This window comes from Leptodactylus fuscus, chromosome 6, assembly GCF_031893055.1.
Source record: "Leptodactylus fuscus isolate aLepFus1 chromosome 6, aLepFus1.hap2, whole genome shotgun sequence".
NCBI classification, from domain to species: domain Eukaryota; kingdom Metazoa; phylum Chordata; class Amphibia; order Anura; family Leptodactylidae; genus Leptodactylus; species Leptodactylus fuscus.
Window position 1 is genome coordinate 103378360 of NC_134270.1, and position 20978 is coordinate 103399337.

The 20978-nt window shown below is 41.4% G+C and overlaps 1 protein-coding gene across 1 annotated transcript; it reads right to left on the minus strand.

Moving 5' to 3' along the window:
* Positions 1–2255: 2255 nt before the first annotated feature.
* On the minus strand, positions 2256–19235 carry NSFL1C (NSFL1 cofactor). The gene is made up of 9 exons (XM_075276941.1): positions 19088–19235; positions 10999–11096; positions 6896–6970; positions 5567–5741; positions 5281–5370; positions 5057–5166; positions 4071–4208; positions 3816–3980; positions 2256–2625 (listed from the first exon to the last, which is right to left on the minus strand). The coding sequence occupies exons 1-9, from the start codon at positions 19190–19192 to the stop codon at positions 2463–2465; spliced, it is 1119 nt and encodes a 372-aa protein (XP_075133042.1). The 5' UTR covers positions 19193–19235; the 3' UTR covers positions 2256–2462.
* Positions 19236–20978: the final 1743 nt, after the last annotated feature.

The following is a 20978-nucleotide window of genomic DNA, read 5'->3' on the forward strand; positions in this document are numbered from 1 at the left end:
AACTTCAGTCTAGTCATGCTGTCTGCTTACTATTCACGCCTCTTGGGTGTGGTTGACATCTCCTTTGTGACTTAAGGGAGTGAGGGGACTTATAAGGGAGATGTCATGCCCAAGAGGAGTGTTTAGCAAGCAGATTAACTAGACTGAAGCTGCTCTCACACGCATTGTGACGACCGTCACCGTCAAAATTTCCATATGACTTTCAATGTTTTCAAACATTAATAAGTTCACTTTGCTGCCGCTGAAATATTACAGGAGACACCAATGGAAAGTTGGTTATACACATGATGGAGCCATTTTATATTGGGGGGGGGGGGGGGGGAGAGAGAATCACCTAATGGCTTCCCTTTAACATGTCATTTATCCTGCACAGTGGCTGTAGACAGACAACATTTTAGCATTGAATTATATTAAAAGAAACATACTGAAGATTTTTAAGAAATAAATCAGCACAGAATGTTGTCCCTAAGGCTATGTTCACACCTCCACCCTGTCTTCGTTTGGGGATTCTGTTCCCCATTCCACTTTAAAAATGCAAGCAGGAGTTTTCTCTCCATATTTTTCCGCCCTTTTTGGGCGGAAACCAGGTGGACCCTATTATAATGTACAGTCCCTGACAAAAGTTCTGTCACTTATCCATGTTAACAAAAAAAAACATTTGGGAGGGTTTCAGCTTTCATAGGAGTCATTTCTTAAACCAATAGATGAATTTAAAGTCAGTTTCTAAGCTTTTGATTCCACAACATGGATAAGCGACAGAACTTTTGTCAGGGACTGTATGTGGTCTGCGAGTTTTTGAAGGCAACTGCTTTTTTAAGCAGGTTAAGTTTCTGTTTGTGGGGTCCCCAAGTAGACCCCACAAAAGGAAACCCAAACACATGTGTAAACCTAGCATTATGGGGCAGATTATAATAAGCTCTAAAATAAAGACAACATAAACCTAGAGCGGAAATATAAGAGTGCTAACTATGTGTGATAGATTTGCGCATCTTATAGACTTTAGTGTAGTCAATGCAACATCTCATCTTACTATAAACCAATATTTTGTACCTGAATTGTGGCCCCCAAAAAAAAATTTTTTAAAAATTAGTTCTTCACCTTATCTAGAAACTATTAAAGTTTCTAGCAAGGAGCAAAAATGTGTATATAAAATGTTTGATAAATCAGCACCACATCCAGTTTTTTTGGGCACAATATACTTCCAGCATTGTAGTGCATTCAACATTGTTAATCTGCGGACATTTGCTTAAAAGGGACACACCAGTGATTTTCCTTTTTGAGTAAATAAATTGTCTGACCATCCACTGAATAGTAGTAGTTAACTATTCATAGTCTTTCCTTATTCTGCTTTCACCTTTTTCAATAAGTCAGTGTGACTTTTTTTCCAGCAACGATAGTCATGCGAGTAGGAGGTCTCTGTCTCTACTGTCTCTAATACTTGCTCCCCCATTCTTCTGCCCTTGTTAAAGGACTGTGGAGTTGGTAGGGCCAAACCATCAATTCCGATGCCTCTGTATTTCCACAACTCCTGCTCTGACTCATTCATAGCCATGGTCAGTCAGAAGCAGTAAAAGTTCACACAGTTTTTTGGACGCTAGACAGCTAGAGGGGAAAAAAAAAAAATCTGCTACTGGCTGTCATAGAAACAAATGTAAGGGTTTTTTTTTTAGGCAGATTCCTTCTCAAAATCTGCCTGTAAAAAAAACTGTGAACTTATTTTTTAATGAATTTGAGGATTTATAAGGTATTTTTCTGACCGACTCCACCCAAAATTGGTCCTGCCTGCGGCTCCATAGCCCTGACTAACTCTCCTGTGAAAATGCCTTCTTGCTCCTCCTCTCTTTCACATAATCTACTCCCTATAGAGCCCTCTTTCAGACACAGGTCACCTCCATGGTGTTATCAACAGCAGGTATTGCAGCTTTCAGGACCTGGAGTTACATCATCTTCACAGTGTAGGGTCCTGGAAGGTATAAAATATTATAAACTAAGTGGAGTGCAGAAACAGGATATAGACATCGGTAGAGATGCTAGACATTGTTCCAGATACTCAGGCTGTGTGACAACTTCAGCAGATTTTTATTCCATTTCAAATAACTACCTTGCATAGCTATAATAATAATTCTCATCTTATTCCAAGGAACTATTTTTGGATTTAAGCTTTTCTAAGATCCTTACCTCCGGCATTTGGTATAAATGGTCACACTCAGGATTCAGGTCACACATGTAAATTAAGACAGCAGGGAAGGTTTTTGTTTTTTTTTATTTCCTATTTATTTCACTTTAAGTCCAATGCTTATTACAAACCCTGCAAAATGTACGTCTAGAGACGATAGGAGTCCACTCAAAGCATTGAGGAACCCAAGACTACAAGACAGAATGGCTCCATGTCACCAGTGGAGGTTAGAACAGCAGGGAAGAATGGAATAGAAGGCCGGGATGGGGGAGGGGAAAACGTGATGTCATATTAATCGCTGCACAATGACGGCATTTAGAAGGTTTGCCTCCTTCAGTGTCAGGTTTTCATCGGTCAATTCTTTGTTAGGGAAAGTTGTCATTAGTACAAAGCTAGTGGCAGCCATGGCTGGTCGGGCACTCGCAATAAACATCCGGACATCACAGATCCTGTAAAGGAGACCGACAATATCAGTAAAGTGCAGGTCAGGAGTATGAATTCATTTTCATGTAGGATATGTATTTGACAAAGGTAATATTTGAGCATCAAGTAGGGAAGACCCTATTCCCCCATATTCCCCATGGTTAGGAACAGACAATTTAAAGGGGTTGTCCGGGATAAAAAAAATAATCCCTACACTAATCTAAACACTCTCCCCCCCCCCCCGCCTACTTTCTAAATAGCATAGTTTATCAAAAATGTCTATTTACCCATATGACCGCCCCAGGGAAATTTGCTGGTTATCCTGTGACGATCCGTTTCCCTGTTTCTTGAAACCGACCGCCACTACTAAAACCACCCCCCCCTCCCCTCCACCATACTTGCCTATCTTCTATCCAGGCTTCTTCCTACAGGATGGCTCCTCCCTCTTTTCTGACTACCGGCATGCGTTATCATTCCAGCGGTGCTCTGTGTTCTGCAGCTGATAATCTACCTCTACTGCGGAGCTCCTACGTCTGTGCAGTAGAGGTTGATCATTGGTTGAAAAGCACAGAGTAGCGCTGGCAGAATCAGAAAAGAAGGAGGAGCCGTCCCACAGGAAGAACCCTGGAAGGAAGAGAGATAAGTATATAATTGGGATGGGGGTTGAACTGAGTAGGTAGGGAAGGGCTAGTAGTGGACAAGATAGCTAAAGAGTCAGAGAGTGGGTGTATGGGAGGTAGGGAGAGAGGAAGGGCACTCAATGACCTAAGACTTACTGTACATCCTTCATTATCAGAACCTCCCACGCTCATATACAAGACTTCTCCCGAGTTGCACCACTTCTCTGAAATGTTCTATCCCGGACAATCAGATTAACTCCCAATTTCTACAGCTACAAGCGCAAACTAAAGACACATCTTTTCAGACAGGTCTATCACAATTCCTAATGTAAACCCTTCCGTACCATAACTAGAATCCCTAAAATGAACTCTTCTCTGTTCCAGACTAGCAGTTCCTTTAACTACATCGACAGCATTGTCCGTGTACTGGTCTTTCGAGTGTTAAATGGAACCCAGGATTCCCTTGCTCTTAGTGCTAGTGAAGGTAATTTGTTTTCTGGCACCTCTTATTGAATTGCAATGAATTGTAATAATGGGAAACCACCTTCAGCTATTAACCTGATGTAGATATACACAATGGAAAAAAGAACTCATACCGGTGACTGTGATTGAACTTTTGGACCAGTCTCCCGCCATCTGCCAACCGAATCTGGATGTTAGTGACTGGGTCAGAGTCATTGATGATCACTGAGGAGCTGGCTCTGGCCTCATTTTCAGCCTGCTGTGATGGGGATGCTGTGCTCAGGACGTTGGGGGCCGTACTGGCAGCAGAAAAGGGGACCAAAAAGTATGCGTTACGAAAGAAAGAAATGTCACAATACCAAAGGCATGACTGAAGAAACCTCTCTTACCTGCCCAGTTTCTGCCCTTCTCCTGTGAAGGCTTTGAAAGAAGCTTTAGGTTTCACAAAGTCTTCATCACGGTGGTCTTCCATATCTAAATTTACCTGTCCACCTTGGGCTAGTCTGCGTAGCTCACCTGGAATCTCCCTGTTTTGCAATATACGGTGAAACAAGGTTATGGAAAATGTTAACAGATGTAGTTATGCAGTCACTCATCCCTGGGGTTAGGTAACAATTTTGGCTTTAAAAGGGGTATTCTCATCTCCAGAATGATATATAAGCTTGTAGCTTAAGCTAAGCTCCATTTGTCAGTATTTATATCATGTTGCTTAGATTACAGACCACCTCTCGTCAGGCTGATGACTCTAGTCCATGGTCACAAATTCTCTTCTCTCTCTGTATATTGTTTTCAGTTGCTGAGCCCTGATAAGGACTAAAACATTTTGCTGAACAGTATGTGTTATTTTTATATGTAATTCCAGAGATAATGTTGCAACATAAGGAGCATGCTGCAGAGCTGAAAATCAGGAAGTGGAGGGGAGAAGGACAGGAGGGTAGGTGAAATTCTGAAATGAGAAAACCCTTTTAAATTCAGTTTCAAGGGATTATTAATATCCTACTATAGCTAATGGACAAGCTAATGGAGCCCTTTCAGCCAATTACATGTACCAAGAACATTCTTGGTATAGATTCATTTGTCTTAACTAAAATGCATAAGCTCAAACTACTCTCATAAATCCTCATTTTTCTACTGGTAAAATGGAGGATCCCCATTTAATAGCTTCTTTATATAACTCCTACAGACATTCATGGAAAGAGGCAAACTATACCATCTCTCGACTGAAACCAGTGCTACAAGCTATTGCTAGCCTCACGTTTCCCTGAGAGATGGTAGAATCCTAAAGATGGAGGTCCTAAGGATATGCCAATGAGATGGGAGAAACACCTTTAATTGACCCAGCTCACTATAAAAGACTTTATCCTAAAACTCATACCCTCTGCGTATAGCTTCCAGGAATTGTGCATTGTTGGGATCCTGATAGCTACGCAGTTCACCATCATCCAGGCTGAATCCGTTCTTCCAGAGCTTTAAAACCACATGGACCTACAGCAGGGGATGAGAATGTTACTGCTCATCAAAAACTAAACAACCAAAGAAGTATTACAGCTTTAGCAAATCTTGCAAATATATAGACACATGATATAGTCAGATACTCACATCCTGTCCTTGATGTTTGCGAGCACCAGCTACATAAGCAGATTCCTCTTCTGGGGTTGCCCCCAACCTGTAGCCACCACCTGTAAACGCCTGAAAATAAGTAGATAAGATCATTTATAAGTGAATGTTCAATATCCGTAAGAGAGTTCTGACTTGCTGTAACTCAGGCTGCAGTGGCCCAATAATGCACTGAGAAAATCTATTACAGAGCACCAGGCTCAGCATGTGCACTAAACTATAGACTAAGATAATGTAGTTTGTATAGGCATCTTATTACTATTCTCACCGATGCTCGGCTGCTGCTGCTGCTTTCTCCAGGGCTTTTAGAAGTTCTGTCCACAGCGACAGCTCCATGTTCTTTGGCGCCTTTGAATAGATCTTCCACCAACTCATTAGGGCTCTTCTTTCTTGGAGGTCCAACAATTTGCTGCCCGCTTCTCTCTGAGCCCCCAGCGTAAAACCTGTAAGAAAATCATGAGGTCACTGTTCACAGAGAGCTACTAGAATACTTACCCTATGAAAAGAGACTATAAATACTAATACTGTTCCCTAGGAACAAGACTGTCTTGCCAAAATTAGGACAGTTTTGTAAAATGACTGCAATTTCTGAATCTACACAGACAATCATGATGTACTTCCATTAGCAAGTCGCATTCAGAAAGGTGATCAGACATCAGAGGTTTTGTTCTCTTCTCCTAACAACATTTCAATAGACATAAAAATATAATTATCCCAGGCACACCCTTTATTGAAGCTGATGACTATAAGGTCTGCATTGTAATATGCTAAACCAGTTCTACAACAAATAGCTTTTACATCTCAGCTTCCCAGACCCTTGGGAATTTGATCTAAGATTTTAGTGTGGCTGTGAAAGGGAACTTGTCACTGCGATTTGGGACACTAAACCAGCCACAAGCCCTTATGGAATGGGGGTTTAGTACCTCAAATCATCATATCTTAAAACGGTCCATGACAGTATTAAAAACAGCAACCCTTTATACTTACCTAAAGAGGAGTCCAAAGAGTCTCATCACATGCATGTCTGGTGCACATATGCACAATTCTTCAGTGAAGCCAGAGGTGGACACCCCAAGATTTGCCACATGCTCATTGAAGCCAAAATGTACTCCTCTGGCTTCACTGAAAAAAATGCACCAGCATGGGGAGCACAGCTGATTTTTTTTTGATTTTTTTTAAATGCAGACACAGATTGCATTACAACAGGACAAATTGGGACACAAACCCTCCAGTCCATGAGGACCTGTGGATGGTTTAGTGTCCCAAACTGCCTTGATAGATTCCCTTTAAAGAGCACGTGTCACCATGTTTGAAAAGCCCACTTGGCTGGTATATCATTATTTGCATAAATAATAATAGGACTTATATTTTTAGAATGGCTGAAAAGATTTGCATGAACAAAATACCAAAGCGCTCAGGGTGACAGCACCCACTGGGTCCTTTATGTCATTAGCTTTTCAGGCCTGATGACAGGTCTTCTTTAACCACAGATCTGTTCATAGTGTCATTGGCCTAGACATCAGTATCCTAAATATCCCCAAAACACATTTCTACAACAACTCAACACCTAGCACATAAGACAATGAAAACCTCTGACCTTTGTCCTTCCTCTTCTTCCTCCTCCTCTTCCTGTGCGTGCACCAAGTCTCTAAAAGACGTCACCCTGTGATCGCTGAGATGGAAGGCATGGGTAAAAGTTAGTAGCTGGAATTAGTCTTATGCTTGCTCTCTCAGAACGTCGAACACTTTAGGAGTCAATCTGATTTTTGTAGCAGTCAGTACACTACACTACATCAGCAAGGCTGTCTCACTTAACAAATGCTGCACTAACTTCAGCTTCAGACAGCATGTGCCCAAATATATAGTGATATGTGAAGATGAATGGTCAGACAGGAAAGAAGTCGACTGGACCCAGAAGAATATATATAAGGGGTTGTTTTTATTTTAAATGCCAGAAAATAATTGTCTACAGTTTGGCATTTGTTTATAGCCATGACCTCTGTATTAAAGGGTTAAAATATACTTAATGATTCTTGCATTTCAATCTTAGCAGCCTTAGCATTATTTTAAGCTTTCTAGAATGTCTTGATACTGCCTGGTGATTAAAAAAAACATGGTCTGAATAAATCTATAAATGAAGAATGGTGACTGGGTGGAAAACTATAAAACACTGGGTTACACTATAACAGCCAACCCATTGAATGCAGGTGTCTTATTCCCATCATCTATGTATATGCCTGTAAATTTTGGGGGTGTCAGGTAGCCAACATTGGGTTCACTCCAACCTTGCATATATTGGCTTATATTTATGTCTATTGTGTTGCTTGATTCTACAGCTAGACTGTCAGGAACGCCCTTCTGAAAGTGGGCAGAGATCGGTAACGGCACCGATATCTCCAGCCCCATATGTGCCTGAGGAATTGAAAGGTCCTCTTTAAGTCACACACCTTTATTTAAATGCAGACAAAAGAAGAAGAGAATTCCGGCATGCCAGGACTCCGATGATTATAGATAAAACTTCGCTTTTATTGGATTTTCTTTAAAAATAGTACATCTTAGGAGTGGGGTAAGTCCACACGCAGGGATAGTAACTATAACGCCATTTACATTTTCGTCACCTTTATTAAATGTATAAAACACTTGATAAATTTGGCACAAAGCAGGTTAGAAAGTTTATGACATTATTATGCCAGAATTCTGGTGGATTTGGGGAGATTTATCAAGCAAAATGCTGGCTTAATCTGCAACAAAAAAATGTCTTGCAGGAAAGAAAATGTATTGTAATTTGCATCACCTTGCGCCAAAACGTTGGCACTTTTTTCTGGCATAAAGCAGTCAATGTTTCTGCCATGATACATTTCCACAAACGTGTTGTAAAAACCAAAGTTTCATAAATGTGCCCCTGTATGTTTCTTGCGATTTTTTGTATTTAAAGGGGTTATCCGGTTTCTAAGATTGACGGCCTATCCTTAGGATCTGTAGAGCTCTTGTATTGAGGCAGGGCAGAAGAGCCGCTACTCACTCACCATACTAACTGTAGCGGTGAGTGTAGGTACTGAAGAGCTGTCCCACTGAAGTCTATGATGCCGCAATGTGTATAGTGGGTGAGAGGGCAGCTCTCCATTGTCCGATGATCTACAGGGGTCCTGCGTGTTGGACACCCACAGACAGACCATCAGTCTTATAAATCGAGTAACCCTTTAAACAGTAGAATTGTCTGTATTCTTTGATATCGGATCAAGAATTAGCTTTGTGGGAATCAGATAAGCTGTATTCAAATTATGCAGATCGTTCGAGAAATAGAACCAGCGTAGCCCCGTTAGGAAAGGTAAAACTCTTCTTTATTTAATCCATGAAAAAATGTAGTACACGCATGTGAAAATATAGAAACTGCGCATGCGTCTGTTATAGCCGCACCGCAACTATGCTGGGCTATCAAGCGATCGCTCGCTACTTCAGCGAGCCCTGCTGCTTCAATAGATGAATGGGTAGCTATAAAGGTCCCAGTTATTATAGAAGACATTGTATTAAAAATTCATTACCTTTAGGTTCTAAATACATTTTTAAGAACAAACAATGTTATAAATATTATAAATGTATACATGTAAGTACAAATGACTAAATGATTGAATGAATGTATAGTTGGTAATTTGAATGTGTTTGGCCTAGTTCCCTACCCTATTTTCGTGGTTGTCTAAAAAAATATATTGTTCACAATAAACTACAGTATTTTGGACTAGTTTCCTTTTTTAAAAATTTTTTCTTGGCCTCAAATTGCTCCCAGATGGACCTTAATTTAATTGGTTACATCTTCTAATGCCTCGTTCAACCCTGATGGGGCCAACGTATCTAAACGATAAATCCAATACATTTCCCGTCTACGGAGGAGCTGAAATCTATTTTGGTGGGTGTCCGGAATGTGATCTACTGGAATAACTGAAAAATCCTTAAAATCACCATTGTGATACAAGGCAGCATGTCTCGATACGCTGTGCTTCTCAAATTTATTAAGCACATTGGAACGGTGCTTGTTCAGCCTTTCTCGAAGTGTCCTTATGGTACGTCCTACATATTGTAGGCCGCATGTGCACTGTAGGACGTAAATAATATACTTAGAATCACATGAAAGATGGTGTTTGATATCGAGTGTTTCCCCAGTACTAGTACTACAAATATCCTTAGTGCCGTGCATGATAGTAGCACAGCACTTACATTTCTTTCCATAACATTTCCAACTACCAGGCGATTTGGTGACTGTGCGACTACTAGTAGCACCTGTGTCTTTCTTTCTTAGTCTGCTAGGGGCCAACATGGACTTTAACGTACGTGCCCTCCTGACTCTGAGGAGAAGAATATAGATAGATGACTCTTAAACTGGGTCCTCCAGTGGTCGTTTACCATTTTACTTCCCACTATGTAGATAATACTGGGCAGGTAGATAACACTGTGTGAAACATTGCCCACAATTTAGGGTGCTAACAATGAGATGTTCTGTAATTAAGTTTCAAAGAGGTCCATTGCTTACATTGTGTACATGATTTACATTTGTTTTATTTGATGTAAAGTGAGATGCTGGTTTTAACTATTTATTGGAGAGCTGCAACCGCATATTGCTTAGACGTATGTTGTTGTGTTTTAATTGTAGAAACTAATACACCTGAGGAAGGGCGTAGTATAACGCCCGAAACGCGTTGTGTGAAAGTTTGTCTGAAGTCAATAAAATCGTGTACTTTTAACCACTAAATAAGAGAGCGCAGTTCCTCAGTTTCGGATTCAGAACAAATCTGAGCCATTGGTCCTTATACCACACAATATTACACCTGCGAGGTGTCAGGAACTTTGCTGCCTCGACCTAGGAGAAGGAATTTTACATATGCATGTACAAAAAGTGTTGTGGTTATAATCCACAACCCTCCAAGGTGAGCCTTTTTCCTCATTTGAACATTTACTTATCTAGAAGTTATCACACTACGGTTGGCTCGGTGTCCCCTTTTGTTTTTAAGGAAAGTTAAGTGGAATGGTCATCATTTTTTGATCTGAATTTTATTATTGCTGCTGGTGGCTGAATACTTTTTCCCTGTTCCCTATCCTTAAGTGATTACTAGTATTCAAATTATGTTTTGTTTTTTCTTTACATCTGTTTGGCCAATAGTTTAATGGATGAATCAATTTTAAAAACAAAAAAACGGGTGAAAACATGGTTTGTCAGTTTTTTGGGAGACAAACAAAAACATAGCACACCTTACTTTTATGACATACATTTGCATCCAAACAGATATGTGATGATATGTGTCTCATTTATGAATTGTATCATTTCCAAGGCATATGAAAAAGACTAGACAATTTAACAATATGCCAGATTTATCAAACACTAATGAACCTGGCACAGTTTAGGACCATTTTGTCTAACGTTGCACGGTCTAAAACAGCCAGATGTACTGATAGTGCCTTGGTGCATGCAAACAGAGTATGTGCAACGACCTGCCTATTAAAAAGACATTGTCTGAATTTGGCTGTGTTGCAGTACTAAGTTGGTAAGAGTGCTGAAGAAAAAAAAAACAAAAACAAAACACCCCCCCCCGAAAACGTGGCCCAGCACTTTAGACATCAGAGTATTCTGGTCCCCCCTCAGCAAGTCACCAATGGTGCATTCCACTGCTATGCTATCAATAGGAAGAATGTCACTGTCAGGACACTTACCTGGGTCCAGAACCACGCGAAGTGGAACCTGGCGGTGGCTGTGATTGTGTCTCTATGTCATCATCTCCCCCGTCCTCGTAAAAACTGGCCAAAGCTAGCTGAATGGAGGAAAAAAGTAAAATTATAAGGTATTTCTATACAAAAAACTGTTGTTATATATAAAGGTGTTTGGTTAACTTCAGGAATTAACCCATTAGTGACTGGCCACATTCTCTTTGACCACTAGATGGTTAGGAACACTGGCAGGCAATTCATTGAAATAGATCAGGTGTAATAGCCACATTGTGTGTAAACTGATCATGTGCAAGTAATGAAGAAGCAAGCATGCATGTATCGCTGTCTTATGAAGACCAAGCAGGTTCTTCTAGCAGATACAGCTATTGGAGCCAACATTCTGTTACAAAGACACGTCACTAGGTCAAATAGTAAAAAATAAAAATTAGGACTCCATGTACAGATTAAGGTATGACTGTGCTTATACACAGCATGCATTCTGAAAAGCAGATCTGCAGTGTAAAGCATGGAGGAAAGACAGAGCAGAAGAACGAGTCTCCGATAACTGGGGTGAATATCAGATCACCTCAGACTCCAGACAATGCAGCTAAGCTAGAGTTGCCAATACTGCAGGTAAACTTTCCTCAGGATGTTGATATATAATCATTGGCATAAAACAAAAATTACTCCCCAAGAAAGGAATGTTGGACTGCTGTAAAACCCAGCACACAGTTATGTCAGGCAGACATGTAAATCATTCAGTGGATGTCAAACTCTTGGCTAAATTGGTGTCCAACCGACTGTCTACAGTAATTACAACCGTAATACATCAGGATCAAGACGGTTTTATGCCTAACATGGCAACGGATTTGAACCTGTGGCAGCTCTTTCTGAGCCTACAGGTTCTCCTGAAGGACGATGATCCTTGTGCAGGGGCTTCACTTCACGCTGCAAACTGGTCAATTCTTTGGGCCATTCTACACTGTCTGGAGACTCCTTTATTAGATGGATGCAGTTGCTCTATACCCCTCCGCAAGCCAGAAGTCAGGACACATGTTCTTCTTTCGGATGAGTTTCCACTAAATGGAAGGACTTGTCAGGTCTGCCTCTTGTCACCACTCCTGTTTGCAGTGGCAATTCGACAATGAATAGTTATGATTTGGGGTTTTACACATTGAGATGTGCAGGAAAAGGCAGTCCTGTAAGCACATGATCTTAAGAAACTTATCACTACCTATGGCCAGCTGTCTAGTTTGTTTATATACGGGGTCTAGGTCTTCCCTCTTATTAGTGGACCAGCAGCCACTGCAAGTTCAAGCTACAGCAGTGCCACTCCAGATATTTACGTATACATGTTACAGCTAGGTTTAGAAACGTTTAGGTGCTCAATTTTCAGTCCCTACTGCAGAGATTCCATCTAAAAAAAACAGCATGATGTAAACTTTATTTATACTGCAGATCCTCTACTTCCTACAGAACTCCCTGATATGACTAATGCTTCACATATTCCATAATGTAAAAGACCTGATTCGGGAGCAAAGTGTCCATGAATTAGTTTAGAAGCCCTGCAGAGGCTCAAAGAAGTGGCCTAGCTTTCACCAGTCTTCGGCTGTACTACCCCTCGTCCCAATTAGAACCATAAGATGCTCCATACGGCGGCGGAGGTGGTGATAAGACATATATTGGGGTCTCAACATGTACTCGATGCAGGTAGATTGGGAGAGCTGGGAACTTAATATCCCACCTACCAACTCCTACATAAGGTGTGGGATAAAACAAAGAACGTGATGGGGTATTGCGGGGCTACACAATGACTACTAATGCTGAACTCGCTAAGCTCTCTGATAGACTGCCAGTCTGTGCATTATTCTTACACTGCAGAATTACAACAAGAACTAGACATCCCTGTTGATCTGAATTTGCACAGGTGGAGAAGCCTTATTGAAATTGGTGCCCAAAAAGGGTGGTAGTGGGGGAGTGATATCCATTCATTATAAATGCTTTGTGGAAGCTACCCTAAAGACCCAAACACTGTTGCTGCAGGATCTATGGGTAGGACGTTCGGGCAAATATCTTCGAAGCTGTCAGTGAAATGAATAGATTATCCCAAGACATTTTTTTTCTGCATAGGGTTTGTTTTGTTATATTCTGACTGAAGAAAAGATATGTAAACAATTACAAGTGTAGTCTGAATGGACACCGAGTCTTACCAAAAGATGATTCAAGTATGCTTCCCCTGCTACCCTTTAAAACAACTCTCAGATGCTACTTTTGGGTAGTGTACACCTTGGCGAGAGATTGCAGACTGCTAGGCATGCCTTTACACTGAACTGAAAGATATTTTTCCAGCTGACATGTTGAGGAGGGGTGCATAACTGAAGAGAACAGCAGAATGGCGATTTTGGCAAATCTGACTAAGCTGTTGGGTAAGGTGGTTATCTGAGAGTGAACACACGTCAAACAGGTGAATGGCCCAGATTCAATATAGAGGACCGTTTGATAATCCAACAAGTATGAGCATCTTCTTCTGTTTTCTTGTCCGCCATCCACAGGTGACACCTTCACTTTGCATCCCTGTCCCCACTCGGACCATTTGTAGGAACTTAACAGAAAGAACTTGACTTCATTCCCATTACATATCCAGCCATTGACAACCAGACAGCATGGAATGCTATGGACTGGAAACATATGGTCTCACCTTTAGTGACAAATTCAGGTTCTGTTTGGGATCCAACAACAGTCAGGTTATTGAGGCCTTATGGTAGGCAAGTGCTTCATTCCTACTCTTGTTGTGGAGTGACACACTGCCCCAACTTCTTGTGTGATAAATTGATTCATGATCAGTCAGAAGCATTAAAGATCCTCATTAAAGGGGGTTGTTCAGGGCCTGAAGGTAATTAACCTTTTCACTGCCAATGGTCTCTGGAAATTTTGCACCTCTGGTAGCTGAAGCAATTTTCACAGTTTTGAGATAGACAAATCAAACCTAAATTGAAACATTAAAAAGTCATCCAACCCCCCCATGCCTATATATTTTCTTAAAGTAGACACCTGCAGCATTGTCAGGGCTCATTCACATCTGCGCCCGGGACTCCGTTCTGCAGGTTTCCATTTCCTGCACAAAACAGAGCAGGAAACGGAAACCTGTAGGCATCTTTCAAACCCATTCATTTGAATGGGTTTGAAAAGTGTCCGGCCGTAAGCGCCGGTGAGCGTTTTATGCTCTCCGCGGCAAAATTGTTTTTTTTAAACCGGACACAGAGTCGGACATGTAGTACTCAGTGTCCGGTTTAAAAAAAACGGTCTCGCTGCGGAGAGCATAAAACGCTCACCGGTGCTCACGGTCGGACTCGGCATGACATGTTTCTGTCTTCTGCATGCAGAAGACGGAAACCTGATAACGGAGTCCAGACGCTGGTGTGAACCCAGTGTCAGAATGCCACTTGGTACTGTATGCGAACAGGTACCTTCATGCAATTTTGATTTAAAGCGAATGTTATATATAAACCAAACAAAAAATTATATGCACCAAACCTCTTAAAAATAAGAGTTAAATATGTGCAGAGTTCATTCATATCACTAAGGCCTACACCCGCATGCACATGTCTTCAGAAAATCAGTAGATCTGGAAGGAACAAAAATCTGCTTTGAAGCTGGAAATGTTAAAAAAGTATCATCCTATGATATGTAGGGATAACACAGTGTGGAAAGCAAGTGAACCCCTAAATCCTATATGTTTTTGAACGTAGACAACCTGAAGATTACATATGTCTCAATGGGTCAATAGACACATACACCTTCATGCAACTTTGTGACAAAAACAAATAATTTTGTATCTCATCTTTAAAATGATACCAAGTTCTTCAGAATAACCCTTACAGTTCCAAAGCGATTCACTGTTGATACTCATCTTTAACATGAATCTTAAACCATCAAGATATCCGCATTCAGTCCTGAGATATCAGCATTAGTAGTAAGGACATGTTAGATACGTCCTCTACTACCTAAGTGCCACCCTGGGAGGACGTAGAGCTACGTCCTCGGCAGTTAAAAGGTTAATACTGATGACCTATATATAGGATAAGGGTCATCTATATCAGATCGATTAGGGTCTCATCTCAATAAGCTGTTTCAGCCGCTGGAAGCATATATACTAGGTTTACAGCCGGAAGCATCTCTGCTCCTATTCAAGTGAATAGAAGCGGTGCTGCAGTTCCAGCATACAGTGTATACAGCATCCGTCTCTGTACACTGTAACGGTGGCGCCTGGAACTTAAGCTCCACTCCAATTCACTTGCTTCTGGATGTATACCTAGTATATGTGGCTTCCAGCTGCCGAAACAGCTGATCAGGACAGGGTGTGGATGTTGGACAATGACTGACATGATACTGATGGTCTATATTACGGATAGGTTATCACTATCAATTACCTTCAGCTGCAGGACAATTTTTTTTTTTTTTACTAAAAAGCCAGCGACTGAATTTCTCTGAAAGTCAATATGCAACAAACTATGTATCTAATTAATTATACAATAAATGTAATTATAATTTACAATCCTTAATATAATTATTCATTTCATTATTGAAACCAAACCAAACATCTCTTCTTGTATCCAGGCTAGAGGTGGCCCAATAAGGTACTAGAGGAGCCTTTCAATTGTACAGTTTTCCATAATAAACTTATCCTTTAACTATACTATCCTAAATACTTGCGTATACCATCAACCAGCCAAAGGTTTTAAAAATAAATTACATCGGACAGGATAGATCCACAAAACAACTGATGCAAGATCCAGTTCACGTCTCTTCCCCTTACTGCATTAAATATGCTAGACAAGTGCTGAAAATACAAAGACATGACATAGCAGAAGATGCACGGCCTACACGATCCACAGAACATATCCCAACCTGACGTACGGACTATCCAGTCTTGGTCAGGTTGTTGTGTTTTGCATCTCTCATTGTGTGTTCACAGCAGTCTCACCATATGCTAGTAATTTCCTACAAAGGTGATTGTGGTGCTATGTGACAGTTGGAAAGCAGGGCTTGTGACTTCTGATAAATGCAGTAATCTTATACAAATACCTCACCCTCCACTATAATCCTAAATGCTTATATAACTGCATCAGCCTCTTCCCAACATCCACCGTAAAAGTACTGTGCTGTCAGGAAATACCTCCAACAACCCATAATACATGTATGGAGTAGCCTTGGGAACTACTTAGTAAACCTTGTACACCATTAGTATACAACTGACACTATGCTGCATGAGTCTCTAGTAACTGCGGCATCTTAGTGGTCCCGTCAACCCACGATAACACAACTGTGGTGTGCGAATGAACTGTCATGGTAGTTGGGGCCACCCCCTGGTCTGCCATCTTATTAAAACTATTAGAACTTACCAGAGATGATCACATGGTTAAGCCCCCAAAGGAGAACTAAAAATATTATATCTATCAAAGGTCACAGTAATGAATACACGCAGGCGACAAATACCTGTAAAAGCATTTTTAGGAATTGAATAAGTCTCACAAGTATTAATACTTTTTCTGGCATTGGAACACTTTACCTCTGGGTCAGCTCACACAGAATTTTTTTTTTTTTTTTTTACCGCTAGTGATTTTTTTTCATTTAGCTGAAAAAAAAGTGACATGACCTATGATCCGAGCAGATTCCGCGGCTGAGTCAGCCACGGCTCAATACTACTACCTGATTAGGCCTATTCATCTGGGACTAATGAGGAGCATGATGCACTGCATTGGCATCCTGTCGCACCTAACCGCACAAAAAAGCCGGTGGTGCTCTTCCTTTTCTGCCATGTGAACGGGACCAACCTGTAATACAACAGAGACCTGGCAGTTATGGCTCTCACTCTGCTTGTGAGCAAGTACCAGAAGGGGCGACACAGAAAGGGAAGGAGCCAATTTGACGAGTCTGTTAAAAAACTGAATTGTCAAACTCCTTATGATTGAAATAATTCAGTTAATGGTCCAGCTCTAGTCCGAATAAAACAAGAGGCAAAGGCTCGCAAAGTAATGTAATAACCAAACAAAAATAACCAACGTCCAGAAAATTACACCGGTTAACCGCATAGGACACTTTTGGTTATTTTTCGATTAATTGCCCAGCCCTATTTCAAGGTATAGTACTCCTGCCATAGAACTCAGGCTAGTTAACACTGAAGTCTATTTAAAAAATTGCCACTAGGTTAGATTCTGTTACCATGGATCTGCTAAGCCAATGCTAGGAGCATGATGTGAACACAGCCTTATTTATAGTTAGAAAGAGTAGTAGACTGCACCACAGCATGACAAAACATACCATGAGTTAGATTTATATTTTGTCTTTATATTGAGACCAGTGGGTGATGCATGCCACTGTATACAACTACCCTTCCAAAATATATGTTTGACAGAACGCACAGACCTGATGTGAACAGGAGCTACAGTATAAGTCTCATAAATGAGGTTACATTCATTAGTTAATAAGCACTGTTCACTTCTCACAGCTGAGGTTTTTCTTTTATAGCCCTAACCAGCCTAGGAAATCCTCTATGAGCCCATCAGCCTATAGGCCGATACATTATAACAAATACTAGCACACAGAGTATTGTCTAGATAGAAACAATTTGTCTCTATAATAGGACCTTTTCATTGCCTCATTGTTTCACCACATAATAGAGTGTACACAAATTCTGCTGGTGAAACCTACAACAAAAGCCATAGTTTAGCACTACTGATAGCTAAGCTGTTTATTTTTTTACATTAGTAAGGAAGTTGAATCGTCAGACCATAGCAAATTTACTTCAGCTTAACACATCACTTTCTGCAAGTGTCTTCAAAGAGAAGTCACAGGAACCAATTGCTGCAACACTGCACATCATATATATCTCTCATCTTAACCAGTTGCCTATATACGTTGGGCACTTGGCAATGAATTCTGCATGAGATTGTGCAGCTACAGCAACAGGGAATCGGCTGTTATTAACAAATGAACATCCAAGGAGAAGGCAGGGAAGGTTTAGTATCGTCCCTTCCTTAATACTACAAGAGCTGCCATGATGTGGCTTTCGACTGGAGTGACGATCATTTGATCTTTCCTAACCCGTATCAGCTCAGTGGTTCAGGTTAGCAGGCTAAGGTATTAGCCCATTACTACCACATCCACATCACAGGTTCTAGCCCCACCCCAAGTGACGCAAAGATGTAAGTCCCATAAAGGAGAGGAAACATTGTGCAATTTAAAAAAAAAACAAAAAAACAAACACGACAGATGTTCTCCCTCCATTTTAAAGAAAATTTGCTCCCCAGTCACACAAAGAAAAAGATGCAAAAATAAAACTGACAAAAACCGTGTGCATCACTGAGAAAAACAAAGATGCACAAATTAACTATTTTCCATACGGCTGCTTGAAATTGTCACATTTTAAATAATCTCTGACAATTTCCTTAACATTGAGTGGCAGCCGGACTGCAATTCCACAGCTCAATTATGACACCGAAATTTTCTATGGGAGACGGAGAGGTTGGACCCGCAGTGATTTGTGGATAGAGGAGAAGCCAAACTGCTTTAAAAGGAAAAAGTGTTTGATGGCAGGTGAGTGGACTGCCAGGGCCTCCCAGTGTGAATGGGGTGGAAGGGTCCATGTGTGACCATCGCTCTCCACACTGACCATGACTGAAATAGCCGATTACAGGGCCACATTACCCCATGGCAGTGACTAGAACCACATCTGCACTCCAGGACTCCTATTAACATGACATACCCACAGATACCACACATTTATCCCCTAGCCACAGTCTTAGTTACAGGGAAAATCCCCTACAGCACTACCATGACGTAGAACTACAATTCCCAGGATACCTAACAATAAAATGGATGCAAAAGGCAGAGGAGCTGCAGTTGTGGAGAATTAGCGAAGGCAGTGATACAAGATGTAAGGGTGTCAAGCAAATAAAATGAGAGGAGGGGAGGGGCCGTGGATCTGTGTGAAATGGGTCAGCGAGATGACAGTGCGTTCTCCTCCCCGGGGCCCTCACTTCTCCTTCCTACGTGCCGCACAATTCTCTCCTTCTTATCAACCCTATCTCATTACCTGCAAGTCCCAGCCGGCGGACTCAAGAAAAAAACGCGCTCTTTCCTCCTCCGAGCCGGTCACCATCACAAACTGTTGCACCGCTTCCCCTTGCTGAGCCGCCATCTTACTGTGCAGCAATACAGAACGTCCCCCGGAAACAAGGCCCCAGCACAGAACGTTCCCAGGGCGACGGCCGGTGTCATCGCGTAACTCGTCCCCCGGAAACTCTGCCGTCCGTGTAATAGCCCTCCTACTAGCTGTTGGAAAGATGGTTGCCATACAGTAACTCTGATGTATAGGAGCGGTTTCCAGCCTGTGGCTCCCCGTTTGTGTTAGCTGACTAAAAGTGCCAGCATTACTATCCCAGATATGGTTAGGGTCGCCACCTAGTTCATACAAAGTTACTGGCCAAATGGGCTAAGAGGGGCCTGGCTTTACCTGGAAGTCTGGGATGGTTTACTGTTATTAATCCAGATTATGGTCATGTGACTCAAACAGTGGTTTCCCTTTGTGAAATGGAGCCTGTGTTGCCATCACTGTTATTGTCAAGGAAACTGCTTTTAGAGTCAGGTGGCCCTAACCTCTCTACATACCTACCGATTTTCATAGGACAGAAAGAGGGACAGTTTATCCACTTACACTTTGTCTCTTCCTAGTCCCATCCATTTCTCTGTGGGCCACCACGTAGTATAACACTCCTACAGTCACCCTGACATGACTATAATGCCCCCACATTATTATGTCCCCTCCATCTGCCCCCAGAGTTTAACGTCCCCCTCCACCTGCTCCTGCAGTTAAAAATCCCCCTGCAGTTGCCCTAACAATATTATGTCCCTTTTCTGGTACCGAACAAACAAAAAACAGTAATAGGGTCTGTTGGGGACATTAAATTGTCCTCGTAAGAGTATGTTGCAGGGTTCCAAATTAAATAATTAATTAACAGGCCTAGATGGGCTACCACCCACACACACACACACACACACACACACGTGTCACTTCTTGGATCTAACTTCCAGTGTTTCTATAGAACATCCTGTGTTACACACTCTTGACACAAAGGTGCAACTCTGAAGTCAATCAGCTAGATAAGGATTCATTAGCATTCCATTTCCTGGTAGCCCATAGCATCTCCATGTTAATTAGTCTAACAAATTCCTTTTGAGACAAGACTACATATCTTTGCTAGAGAAAAATGGATGACAAATACGAGATAGAAGATATGATTCTAACAGGTCCATTCACACGGAAGAAAATGATGGGGAATTTCAGCGCTAAAAAAAAGCCTCCCATTGACTTCAATGGGTTCAGCGCTGAAATTCCACACCAAATTCAGCGCCATTTTCCTCCGTGTGAATGCACCCATACTCATCTCACCCTGTTCCCTGCTGTTTTTCTCCTCTGTGTCTGCTCCCGGAGGCTTCAAGAAGCTGCAGACATAATTACGCCCAGGGCAGAATGGTGTAGGGGGCGGAATGAGTTGAAATCAGGATATACTTCCTGACGACTTCTTGGGACTGTGTGGGTATAATGGGTTCTGGTGACAGTCTCCCTTCTGGTCGCACCCATTTTATGATTTAATTTTTTTACATCACTCCTTCCAAGAGCCATAACTATTTTATTTTTCCATTGACAAAGCTGTGTGAGGGCTTAATTTTTGCAGAACAAATTGTACTTTGTAAAGGTGCTATTTACTATTCCGTACAATATACTGGTAAGCGGGAAAAAATTCAGAATGGGGAAGACGGAGGAAAAACTGTGTTTGTGTGATTAAGCATCATTTGCACTTTTTATGCAATAGCTTTGCGCCTCACCTCACCTGTATGGCTTTTGGTTCACTCTGACACCCGGTTCTGTTATGATGTCAGGTTTCATTTAGTGGTTTCAACCTGGTAATTCAGAGAATGCATCT